Below are 13,726 nucleotides of genomic sequence, written 5' to 3'. Positions count from 1 at the left end.
AAAATCCTGTATCCAGCGTCCAATCCTCTAGAAGGTCTCTCAGTTGGATATTACAGTGTTTGTGAAAGGTTTTGTAACTTTGCTGAAAGGTGCTTCGCGGCTTCGTTGACAGCTACGCCCTTTAACCGCTCCACATGGTCCTGCCCGTTTCTCGCAGGTACCAGATGTTCTGGACATCGCCGGAATACTTCGACCACATCGTGGTCAGCCCTCGGTGCCTCAAAGACCACATGCCGGACGTCGTCTACGACGCTCTAAGAAGTGTATGCACCGTCACCACGCTCTGACGTCATCGGCGCCCGTAGAAGTCTACTCCACCTCCTCGCGGATGAGGCCCACCGGATATGGCTCACTCAAACTTGGAACTTCCGGCAGTATTGGAAGCACACTTCTATGTAGTCACTCTTGCGCAGCGTTTGCGTCATCGCAAATCTACCACATGAGTTCATGTTCGCCCATTACGACCAGTGAAGCTCGCAACTGCTCGTAGTATCGAGAGCACAGCTTCGAGGACGGGCGAGGGCGACTAGGACGACTGTGTCTCTGTGGTTGCGTCATCGCACGGTGTTCCACTAAAGGCACCCCATGGAAAGCTACTCGTCAAGACGAGCGAACCTCCGCATCATTCCTCGGGCTACTACAGTGTGACCAAACTCGCACCATCTGTAGCCAGCATCGTGACCGAGTCCTTGGCTTTTCTTGTCGCAAGTGCAGCGTTGCCCAGCGAGGCTAGTGTGCATATCTTGAAGAAAGTACTGCCAACACAAACATCTGGAGTGCTTTTAGGTTCTTGCGGAGGATGGAAACTTGTAGCCTGTACACTTCAGAGGCGCGAACCAGGACAGCTATTGTGTATGGACTCTTTTTGCTGTGGACCCTCCAGTACGAAGATTGTGGCAGCTTAATGCCATCGCCCATATCGACATGCCGCATGATGAACAAGTGCGAACTATACGTGTATATATATACAGCCCGGGCTTCTTTCTTTTCTTTTTGACTGTTGCATACAACTTATAAGCGATTTGCTGTATGCATGCACTGACTCCTTACGTGCTACTGTGGCTGGAAAATTCGTGGGCTTTTACACTTTCGGCACCCACCGGACCCCGTGTACGCGCTCTATTGCCCATCACATGAACTGTAGCCCTTGCGGAGGAGAATCCTGAGAACATGCCCGGAGAATATGTGACAGAGTAGCTCGTTGGTCGCAATATTTACGCTGGAAGGAGTAGATGGCGGGGTATGCGAATGCATCAAGAACAGGGCTGGGAAATGAGTTTGTCTGGAGTTGCCTCCAGACTACCTCTTGGGATTTGTTATGCCCGGGGATGCGGTTCCCCGGGAGGGCTGCTCCACTGCAACCTCGCTCTAAATTGTTGGCCGCCTCGTCCCAGGAAAGAACTGATTCTGAGCAGTGAGAGGTCGCGTTGCTCAGCTCAGACCCGGCTGTTCAAGTCCGGGGCATCGAGCGAACCATAGGGGTCGCCAGAGCCCGGGGCCTCTTGGCCACCTTATGGGACTCTGCCCCCCACAGCTGTAACCATCAACCGAAAACAATTTTTTTTCCTCTTCCATCACATGAACGAGCGAGAAGGAAATGAGAACGTTAAGAGAAAAATAAAGATGCGGTAACTTTTAGGGGAACGGATGGAGTGCACCTGCAGTCTTCGTCAAAAGTGTCCGGGCCACGAGGTGGTTCGCTGTCGAGCTTTGTAGTGGTATACTTACGGCGCCCATGAAGTCCTAGGGGCCCACAAGAGATGAGTTGAGATGCGTGCGATGAACAATGTCGGTTGTGAGGCTGTGAAGCAGCAGTTACCTGTAAATAGAACTTGTCTGTCACCAGCATGGACTCAACACTCATTGACGTATCATGTGAGATTCATAAATATAAACTGTTTGAAGCATTGCTTTCTGAGCATATTTTCTTTGACTCATCACTTTCTTTTTGAGTGTGCTGTGGATGCTTTATTTTTTATTTAGACAAAAAAAAAACAAGACAGCAACAGAAGAAAGCAACTGCAAGCATAAACGCATATCTATACAAATATTGTCACGTGATCTGCATGCGCATTGCAGTGATTCGGGCCACTTATAAAAAAAAATTGCCTATGGTTTGACCAATGGCCATACCGAGTAGAATTGCGGAAGCAACGGCGCGGCAGTCGCAGCGGCGGCGGAACCTCAGTAACCCGCGTAGCGGAGGAGTCGGCGGTGGCCCCAGCGTCGCAGCTGTGTGCCGTGTGACGTCACTCCTCCTGGAGAATGCACTGCTGACGCAGCGGCGACGGCACCTCTGAGTTCCCCGCGCAGCGGAGGAGTCGGGCTCCGCGCTGCTCTGACGTCACTCGCTCCTCGCGCACTTGGGGCTCTCCGGGGCTCCGCGAAATCTCTCACACCTGGCGCAGTGTTGCTTCTGCAACAAAATGGCAGTGGCTTAGCTCAGCTAGGCCACGATATACGTAGTGAAAGCAGTTTCGTCTACTGACATTTCGGTCGGCGCCTATTCGCGATGTCAGTGCACGTTAAAGATCCCCAGGTTGTCGAAATTATTCCGGAGACCTCCACTACGGCACCTCTTTCTCTCTTTCTTCTTTCACTCCCACCTTCCTCCCTTCCCTCACGGCGCGGTTCAGGTGTCCACCGAGATATGTGAGACATATATTGTGCCATATCCTAATTTCCTCATTCCTCTCGTTCTCGCCTCTTTTTCACGCTGTCGGCCGGCATTGTACCATGCGTCTTCTGGATCGGAAGACTCAATTTCACGCAACGCAGCCTGTACAGCTGCCGTGCCGAGAACGGCCGCTTTCCTCCTTCCAGGGTGCGCGTCTGAGGAGCGTTGTTGTTGTTGTGACTGAGAGAAGGATGAAAAGGAAATTGCACGGGCCTGCTACTGGCTCTAGCCAAGCCACCACCGCTGCCAACGTGCAGATAGAGGAGAGGTAAGAGATCAGAGGAAAGAGAAAAGGGCAAGAAAAGACGCGCGTCGCAGCAACAACTGCGTCCGCCGGAGCGGACGCTGCTGAAAAAATCAGATAAGCGGCCGAAGCCGCGCTCGCCGAAGCGAGATCAGATACTCCTTTCTAGCGCATCGCTTCCAGCTTATATCCCAGCTGCGCGGCGCGACCTGCGCATGCGCAGTGCGGCGCCATGGTACCGGTTGCCATGGTAACGGCGCACGCGCAGTAGTGGCCTTTGGCAGGCACCGCGAAATGCGGAAATACAGCACAAAAAAGAAACATTGGACCCATCTGCCGCGTGCTGCGTTATGCTTCCATGCACGCGGTAAGCACTTTTGCTCTTTTCGGCCATTTAAGGTGATTTGGAGAGGCTTCTGTCCTGCAGTGTGCTTACTCGTCATGATATGATGATTATAATGATGGTGAGTCATAAAAGTGGTCCGATGATTAATGGCGCAACAGCTCCTAAAAACAAAACGTTTACAAAGGTCAACTGGCCAGCACGCATGGGCCCACTCCCCATCTCGCTCACCCACTGACTCGGTGGTTAACTACGAAGGACCACTGAGCCCAATATAGTAAAGAAAGCCCACAGCAATGGGCCGTTTTCTGCTACTCAAAAGTGGCCCACCAAGGCTTGCAAGCTGCTTTTCACTGGGAATCCCGTCCGAATCCCTAAATCCAAGAGTTACAACATGCTATCATCAGAGGACGCGGTATTGTTTGCCATCGGCTACCGGGACACTGCGGCGACACAGACAACCTCTGCACGGATCGACGCCGCCCCATTTTACGAGGAGCGGGCAGGAGAGGGAGAAATACTCTCAAACACGTGCGCTGCACGACACCCCACTGTTGCCGTCCTCCCCTGGGCTGATAATCTGGCGCGCGGAGCAACGTCCGCGGCTGATTACCTGCCGGTCAAGCGCGTGTTTGCGTCTGTACAACAAAAGCAGCAATGTTGTACGGAACACCAACGTCTTCTAGACATTATTGTTTTATTGTCGGTTGCGGAAATAGTCGACGAACGTAGAAAAAAAAACAAACGCCGCCAGTATGTACGCGCACCATGTTATGTGAAGGTCTCAGCATGTCTGCGGTGTCCATTTCTTGACCGCTTTTCCGCCGGTCCCGAGTTGCATTGGCAATGGGCGTAGTTGTGGAACAAAAAATACTTGCGCCAACAAAAAGCTTAGACGTTAGCGCACTTTGTGAACGAAATGCAGACAGAAACAAACCCACTGCCTGTGCCTAATATCGGGCGCGGAACGAAGCGCAGCGCCTGGGTTACCAAACTATAATCTGTGCATAATTTTAAGAGATCAAGTATGTGGACGGCCTTGGCAGAGCTCTTTTAATTCAGCAGTACACTATGTGAGGACTTCACAAATTTGGCCACAACTTCGTTTCGCCGCCCCACATGATCGTCAATATCGGGAGGGTGTGGGGATCGCCACCTGAAAAAAAATAAACATGTCGTTAGTGCAAAAATACTAACTTAATTTGCACAGCATGGCATGAATAGAAGCGGCGACATGAACTTTTACCCAACTGAAAAGTGAGGAAAAATGCAGCCATGGCAACGTAAGATGAAAAAATACACGGCATGCAGAGGACGGTAAACTATGCCACGCATTGTAATAAATTATTCGAATGAAATCGCATCGAATGCACTGTAAAAAAAATCCACACTATGCATAACCGTGCCAAAGATACAACAAACGCAGCGACTTGAGCAGTGCCCCAACCCGATTGAGATTAGAATTCTCAACACAGGTGCGGCGATCCTGCCCGTCAGTAAGTGGTAATAGCGTTCTATTAGCGTACCAACCTATTAGATCGTGTAATTGCACATTTTCTGGTATTCGTGCACCAGTGAGTACTGGCGGGAGCGGAGAAGGCGAGAATGCGAATTGCTTTCAGTCAACTGGCTTGTATCGCTCGTAGTACGAACAGCCCTACGCAAGCGGTAGGAGGGGCCGAATTTCAATTTCATCGCGCGTATCTCCGCAAACGAACATTCTAATCATCAGAAGTGGATTCGTTTCGGTCATGTACTCGCTGTTTCCAAAATGTTCAGTTTGTAAACGGGGTACTCTGTCGCAAGCTCAGCATCTAAACTGTCACACTCGCCATGTCCAAGCAGGCAGCGAAAGCGTTCATGAAAAACTGCGCTCCACGAAAAACTAGAATTCATTGCTCTCCGCGATCTTGTGTTTCAACACATTTTGCTTTCGTTTTTCTAACATGCAACACCGTGCCGCATTTGCCCTACAGGCAACCGGCGACAACAAGTACGCGTGAACTGCGAGGATGGCACTCGCCGATGCTGATCGTTCGCTGCGTCGAGGAATGGTCGCTTGCTCCCAGTTGGTTATTGCAGGAGCTACTGGCATAGCACACCCGAGAATGGACACGAGGCGAACCCCCACCCAAAATTTCTAGGCTTGGCATGAATAAAACGGGCGAATGACACTTTCAGAGATCGCACGCTGCTTCGTCTGCAGCCCACCGGCTTCAAATTATCAGCCCACGATGGCGTCGGCGTTAGGCTACAGAGGTACAGTGAACTAGAGGCTCTGTAGTTAGACGGCACTCGAGTAAAACAAACATGGCGGCGCCCAGGTATCGAAACTAAAATCATGTTCCCAGTTTCGAAAATACCTGATGCTGGGTGTTGGTTCTAACGCTTGCTCGATACATGGCGTATGCCTCGCGGAATTAGGGACAGCAGTTTTCTAACTCACATGGCCGCCGCTCTTCGCGAAGCGCTGCCATGCGCATGCGCAACAAGCACGGCCGACTTTCTTTCCGCGCATGCGCCTGGTGCCGCACATCCTCGCCGGTTCTCGGCGGCAACGCTTCTCGAAGAGCGGCGACCACGCGCTCTCAGTTTCCCTCCAAGTGTAAACCAGCCTGTACGTCTACAACTGCTGGACCCTGACATCGACTTCCTCTCTGGTTACCGCGACCTCAAGCGATGGGCTACGAGTGCTTGATTCCGTTTTCTATAATTGATTTTTAACTAAGATCTCCTCTCTTCTTTCCCTTCTCCTCTTTCCTTTCCCCCATGCCGGGTAGTGCACAATGCAAAGAAATTAGAGAAAATAGAGACTCTGAAGGAGATACATATGGTGATTAACAAGCTCTACTGCCAACTGGCCGCCGCGGTGGCTCAGTGGTTATGGTGATCGGCTGCTGACCCAAAAGACGCGGGTTCGATCTCGGTCGCGGTGGCTGAATTTCTTTGGAGGAGAAATTCTAGAGGCCCGTGTACTGTGCGATGTCAGTGCAGGTTAAAAAACCCCAGGTGGTCGAAATTTCCGGAGCCCTCCATTACGGCGTCTCTCATAGCCTTAGTAGCTTTGGGACGTTAAGTCCCCATAAAACCAAAGCAAACCTGTTTTATTGAGGTATAAAGCAGTCACCGCTCTCGCCCTTTATCCCTTTCTTTAGGCGTGGTTCAGGTGTCCGCCGAGATGTAATACAGGTACTGCGCTATTTCCTTTCTTCAAAAACCAATTTTATTTCAGTTTCATTTGAAATCTTGTTGGGGGCTGAAAGCACCGAAGGTACTAACTACATGGTGTTGATGGTGTTTCAGTGGAGGGGGAAGAGAAAAGGTGATCGTGTACTCTCCACTACGACACCTCTTTCTCTCTGTCTTCTTTCACTCCCACCTTCCTGCCTTCCCTCACGGCGCGGTTCAGGTGTCCAGCGAGATATGTGACACAGTTACTGCGCCATTTCCTTTCCTCAAGTACCAATTTACTAATCATCAATTTGAGGAAAGGAAATGGCGCCGTAACTGTCTCATATATCTCAGTGGATTCCCGAACCGCGCCGTAAGGGAGGGAAAGAGGTGCCGTAGTGGAGGTCTCCGAAATAATTTCGACCACCTGGGGATCTTTAACGTGCACTGACCCCGCACAGCACACACGCGCCTTTTGCGTTTCGCCTCCATGGAAACGCAACCGCCGCGGTCGGGTTCGGACCCGGGTACTCCGGCTCAGTAGAAGAGAGCCTTAATTGATCACTGAGCTACCGCGGCGGAATCCGGCCTCTTTTAAGGCGAAAGCCTTTAATGGCTCATCGTTGTCGTGAACAAAGTGTGTCCCGCTTTTTAACGGGAGTCCATCGAGATATGTGAGACAGTTACTGCGTAATTTCCTTTCCTCAAAATACAAATTTCCCTTCCTTCATTACGGCCATTCTTTCACTCGCACTTCCTCCCTTCCTCTACAAACGGGTGACGGGTGTCCACCGAGATATGTGAGACAGTTGCTGCGTAATTTCCTTTTCTCAAATACAATTTTCATTTTCTTCATTATGGCCCCTTTTTCTCTTTATTCTTTCACTCCCACTTCCTCCCTTCCTGTATGGTGCGATTCAGGTGTCCACCGAGAAGGCAGAGAATTACAGCTCCATTTCCTTTCCTCAAAAAGCGTTGCGCTCAAAGGGCAAGGCATCGCGCCGAACGGGTGGTGGCGTTCCGTGGACCCTGGCAGCGCTACAACACGCTGTCGCGTTCCACTCCTAAAGGCAAAGATTAAGCGTCATTAATTGACAGTTAATTAGTATTTAGTCATTAGTCAGTAATTTGTCATTAATTAGTCATTTGCCATTACTTTGTATTTAGTCGTTAATTATTTGTGATGTCATGCAGTGGTGACCTCACCAGTGCCACAGAGGCAGTCAAAGTGGTGCGGAAAACGCTTTCGCCTCTAAGCACTTTCGACAAAGTGCCCCCTGAATTTTATCTTCAAGTTGTGGGACACCCGATGCCCATATGGGACCACGATCGGCTTTGAAGAATTAAGGGGTGTCAGGTATTATTGGGCGCTTTGTTGTTTTTGCCGGAGGGTTTCTCGTTTTTATACCTCAATAACACAGTTGGTAGCCACGCTTTCAATCATCGTATGCGTCTCCTCCCTTGCCCTTTGCCTCTATTTCTGCGCTAATTCCTTTACAGTATGCAATACCAACTAGCACGACAGCATGCCCTCCTGGAGGGTTGTGCCGTTCAGCCTTTTCACCACCGCCCCCCCGCACCCTCTCTTGCTCATTCGGTTGGCCACGGCACTCATTTCTAGCTAAAAACAATGTCGAGAACAATGTCCAGACAGGGCACAGCTGGTCTCGGCTGCACGCCCTAGTTCCCTAGGCCACGATCCTGGTACACTGTTGCGGTTATCATCATACGATTTCTCGTTTCATCAAGCATACGTTTCTTAGTCAGGTTGGACGCTGGCTTGCGACCGGTATTCAAACCGAGTGTCCAAATGTTTCGCTCGGACCGCTTGTGGATTCAGCATTCGGAGGCGGGTCTTCGTTGCGTTTCTCAGTGCACAACCGGTGCTGAGGTGAAGCACTCACGATGACACGCTAATGATTTCACCGTCACAGCACGTAAGCAGCCTTAATGCCCTCTGAATTTTTTTTCCTGTCTGTCCATGAGAGCTGAACCCATCACGAAATCGTGCGACTGTGAGTCAGTGGGCAATAATGTGGTGAAACCGCCGCGCAGGCGGCTCGCGGCTGCCGAACGAATACGCAACCATGCAGGCGCAACCATGCAGGAAAGGTCCTACAGGTTTTCGTCGGGTCCATAACACAAAGAGAGACTTACAGTCCGTGGCAGCTGGATGGAGCAGTTCATCGCCCAGCCGATCCTGGTCGAGGCGGAGAATCAAGGCCTTTCATCCCATCAAAGAACAAAAAATAAGCGATAAACTTAAAGAATTTTCACGCAAAGGGCATGCGTTACTCCGTTGACGTATACGCCTATTAATTCTAAAGCATTATATCTCCCAATAGCAGGAAAGCCGCCGTCTGTGGCATGTAAGTAGGAGGATGTCACAACACATGTAAGGAACACGTATAGTTATGAATTATGACATGCAACGTACTATGACCTACACAAGTCATGACTCGTAGTCATAGTCATTACTCATAATCATTCTGCAACATATCATGACTGAGCACTTTACAAGCAACGTAACGTAAGGTGTATAGAGGTACAAAGTAGGTGTATATCATGACTCGTAGTCATATATTCATGACTCAATCTTTCTACAACGTGGCAAGACTCAGCACTTCAATGCTTTCGCATTCTCATACGTAAGCAATCTTGAGTGTCTGTGCCGAATATTTATCTATTATGCATCATGGCGATATGTATGCATCGTCATGATGGCATTACAGCAGGGAGGAAAACTGCTTAAACGATGGTGTATACAAATCAACGCAATAAACCAACAAAGTGCACGATTGCTAATTACATTTATTATTTTTTCCTTGCTATTTACTCTTTTCTTGTATATCGTACTAATTGTGTTTATTCATGCAGTTCTATACTTGTTTATTACCATGCCCACCCTGCAATGTCTAGAATTGCAACGGCAGTTTTTGTAAACAAAGTAATATTAAACAAAATAGTGTCCCTGACAGATTCCTCTGAAGTTCCGCGCGTACATGGGAGAGATCTCCCTGGGCCACGCAGCGAGCGGCCATAAACTTATGTGTGGGACGTCCCCGGGAACATTTTTGTACTTCCCAGGGATATCGATTGCTCACATAGGATGTCTGTGGGATATCCCTGGGACGTAACTTTATTTACTGGGAACTAGCACTCAGCACGTGGAAAAATGTGAATTGTTTGATGTAGTTCAGTTTCAAGCGACAGATTATTGGTCGAACAAAAAACGATGACGAAAAGTGTCCTTTCTAAACAGAAGCCACTCTGCTCGGGTGGTTTGGCAGTGAGGTTAGTGTATGTGCGATGCGAAGGTTTAAGAGGGTTACAAAATTTACAACCGAAGGTGCTGGTTTGGTGTGTGCATGGTTGAGACGAAAATAGATGTGTGTGCGATGGACTCCTGATCGTGCCGCGAATGGAGGAAAGTCGCTGTAGTGCACAGCTCTGACGTAGCAGATTTCCTCGCAGAGGTCACGGGAATTTCAGGAAAGCAATGGACAAGCAAGATGCACTTTCATTTTTTTTTTCGGTTGGCACAGGGCGCCACTGATTAAATTCTCTGTACTGTTCATACCTTAGTGAACCGCTTCCACTCTCTGCTTGTCCATTGCTTTCCTGAAATTCCCGTGAACTCTGCGAGGAAATCTGCTACGTCAGAGCTGTGTACTACAGCGACTTTCCTCCATCCCTTAGCTAGCTCTTTCGCGGCACGATCAGGAGTCCATCGCACACACTTCTATTTTCCTCACAACCCTGCACACACCAAACCAGCACCTTCGGTTGTATTTGTACACTAACCTCATTGCCAAACCACCCGATCAGAGTGGCTTCTGTTTAGAAAAGACACCTTTCGTCATCGTTTTTAGAGCGCAGCTCTTTGGCGTCCGTTCCTGGGTTTCGCGTCGTCGTCGGCGTCGGCCTCGTAACCAGCTCCGCCCCCAATGTCACGCTTTTCAATTGGTCGAAATGCTCGTGACGTCACAGTGCGCGAATTTCAAATGGGGCCAATTTGTACTTTGGCTAGTAACCATGCAACCAATTAAAGGGATCATATAGTGATGCTGCAACTAAGTTGGACTGAGTTTAGTTAATTGCGTAATTAATCAATTAGCCTAATTAATATAGAGGAGAATGAAGACGTCAGAAGAAAAGAAAAGAAAGACGCGCGCCGCAGCGACAACAGCGTCCGCGGAAGGAGACGCTGCTGAAAAAAAAACAGATAAGTACGAAGCCGCGTTCCCTCCACCACCACACACTTCCCCACTCAGTAAGACGTTGCTCGTTTCATATACGTTGTGTCGAACATCCTAGACAGTTCCAACATTTGACAGGTTAATGACAGAACACGATGGATAGACATATAAGAATATAAATATGAAATAGCCTAATTAACCTTTCTAGTTAGACCGCATAAACCAATAAAACCGAGAACGAAATTGGTCGAGTTGGGGAATCGAACCAGGGTCTCCGGAGTGCGATACGAGCACGCTAGCCACTCCGTAATGCCAGCTGAATGGTTTGGAATGAACAAAGGCGCGTCTAGCTAATACGGCGTCTTCGTTCACTCCCATCTTCCCCCTTTCCCTTACGGCGAGGTGCAGGTGTCCACCCAGATATGCGAGAGATACATTTCCTTTCCTCAAAAAATAAATTTACCGTCCAGCAAGGCGTACAGCCGAATTGGCGATGGCGTTCTGTGGACTCCCTGGCAGCGTTGCAAGACGCTGTCGCGTTCCACTCTTACAGGCGAAGCTTAACATGTTAACCACACATCAGTAACACACGCAGACAGCCAATGGACGCGTCATTCGCTGGCAGCACTTGATTCATCATTCACAACCACATTCTTAACGTACGCTCCCTTGCCGCACATGCCAAGGACGTACACCACGATCACATTCTGCGCCATTCCTCTGTACTTTGCTTTGCTGAAACCTCGATGAATGCCGAAGAGCCTCTCGAAATCATAGATTTCCTATACTGCTGTGGTGCTCGCAGAGACAACAAAAGAGCGGCGGGAGTCGCTATCTACTTGCGCACAGGTCTCTCTGCAATACCAGTCGAAATGTTTGGCACGTCACATGAAGTTGGCGAACTGTGCGCCGCAAAGTTGCCCAACGGCTTGCTGGTAGTAGCTGCCTACTTCGCCCCTATACCGCACTCACGAAAGACGTCGTGCACTTCCTGCAACTCGCATTAACCGTCCATCGATCCACACCGATGTTAGTAGTGGGGGACTTTAATGTTGACATAAAGACAAACAGCAATTTCCTAACACTTATGCGGGAGAACATCCCGTTCCTCTCGCTCGTAACGCGTCCCACGGCTGTGACAACCTCGCGAGGCACTTGTATAGATCTCGTCTTTGAGAATCAAGCATTGGTGTACCAAGTCGAACATATATCAGTCTATTTCTCCGACCACAAAGCTTCCTTCATGACTGTCAAGAACTGTTAGTGGAGTCTTTGTTAAAGGAATACGTGTGAAAAATAAAAAAAAAATTCTGCGATAGCGCATACATGTGTTGCTCGATTTATTTGCCTCAATCTATCGAAAAGGTGAAACAGCTTATTTGCTGCGCTCAAATTTCGCATTAGGAAGTAACGTAATCGTCGGTAATTTTTTTGTTCGACCAATAATTCTGTCGCTTGAAACTGAACTACATCAAACAATTCACATTTTTCCACGTGTTGAGTGCTAGTTCTCAGTAAAGAAAGTTACGTCCCAGGGATATCCCACAGACATCCTATGTGGGCAATCGATATCCCTGGGAAGTACAAAAATGCTCCCGGGGACGTCCCACACATAAGGTTATGGCCGCTTGCTGCGTGGTCCAGCGATATCTCTCCCATGTCCGCGCGGGACTTCACAGGAATCTGTCAGGGACACTATTTTATTTAATATTAATTTGTTTACAAAAAAACTGCCGTTGCAATGCCAGGCATTGCAGGGTGGGCATGGTAATAAACAAGTATAGAACTGCATGAATAAACACAACTAGTACGATATACAAGGAGAAGCTAAATAGCAAAGAAAAAATAATAAATTTAATTAGCAATCGTGCACTTTGTTGATGTATTGCATTCATTTGTATACAGAATCGTTTAAGCATTTTTCCTCAAAGCGTCTACAAAGAGTTAGACCTTCACGCACGTGCGACCTGTATTTATTTATATTTATCATGTATATGTGAAAATAGATTTATTTTCAGTGTACCCCTTCCCCTGTCCTTCCTACTATCCCCTCACCTCTTTCTTTTCACTTCTACACACTGCCTGCTATCCTTTATTTCCGTTGCCCCAGCCCAGGTGCTTCCAGCCGCGATAGCAGATGCCGGGGCAGCAAAAATTCTTGTATACCTTCCATATTAAATGCAAAAATAAAGCCACTACTACTATATCTGCAAAGAAAGCCCCCGCAAGAGCTACTCACCGGCGCTATTGCCTCCATTCCATCAATTTCGGTTTTGATCCTACTCTTCGTTACCTTTAAAGGGACCCTGAAATGGTTTCTTCGATCATATTTTATTGCAACAAAACTGTAGAGGTGGTCTCTGCGAGTATTCTAGTCTGATTCAGAAAGCTGCGCGTGGAACCAATAATTTACAAACAATTTTTCAAACTTGCCGCTCACAGCCGATTAGGGCGACACCTCACCGCGCGTTTTTACCCGCCCCTACCACTTGACGTAAACTGGGCAGCCTTGGCCATGGACTGGACGACCCTTCTCATTGGCTCTGCCCATTGACGTCACGCGCAATTTTTGCAACATTTCATTTGAAACTGAGCACTGATGCTCCTTGAAATATTATTTTATTGATTGCTTATTATTTTTTTAAAACATACGTATACAGAGGTAAGAATCCAGCGCATTTCTTGAAATTAATGTGGTACTTCCGGTAAAGAAGGAAATCCGTCTGCTCACAAAAGCATGTGTTTCGTCAAATCTTGGCGCCCGCCTTTGCGAGTTTCCTAGCTGCGCCGTCGAGTCGCTGCTATAGTGTACTAGAATTATATATATCGCTGCTGTCGTCGCCCTGTGGGTCTCGGTATGGCGTGTACTGAAAGGCTCGAAGCCCATCTCAGCGGTGGCTGCACGCAGCCGCGCTTCGAGCTCCGGATCCATGCTGTTCGAGCAGCAATCAGGAGACAGATGTGCGAAAACTTGGACGGCGCGGCACCGATCGTCATCAGAAAGACTGCCAGCTATACTCGAGCAGCGACAAAGCATGCCTGCTTATGTTGGGAGCTTTCGGCAACGGTACCGCTCGCGGGCTCTCCGAGCG

The 13,726-nt window shown here is 48.8% G+C and overlaps 1 protein-coding gene across 1 annotated transcript in view; it reads left to right on the top strand.

Moving 5' to 3' along the window:
• The window catches only part of LOC149346716 (diacylglycerol lipase-beta-like), a 67,286-nt gene extending 65,365 nt beyond the window's left edge, over positions 1-1,921 (top strand). Inside the window, exon 14 of the mRNA XM_089586631.1 lies at positions 158-1,921. Within this exon, the coding sequence (XP_089442757.1) occupies positions 158-287 (130 nt within the window). The 3' untranslated portion in view covers positions 288-1,921. The remainder of the gene's footprint in view (positions 1-157) is intronic.
• Positions 1,922-13,726: the final 11,805 nt, after the last annotated feature.

This window comes from Amblyomma mixtum, chromosome 4 (genome assembly GCF_055824585.1).
Source record: "Amblyomma mixtum isolate Tamu chromosome 4, ASM5582458v1, whole genome shotgun sequence".
NCBI lineage: Eukaryota > Metazoa > Arthropoda > Arachnida > Ixodida > Ixodidae > Amblyomma > Amblyomma mixtum.
The sequence above is the reverse complement of the archived record's forward strand: the minus strand, read 5'-3'. Positions and strand labels throughout refer to the sequence as shown.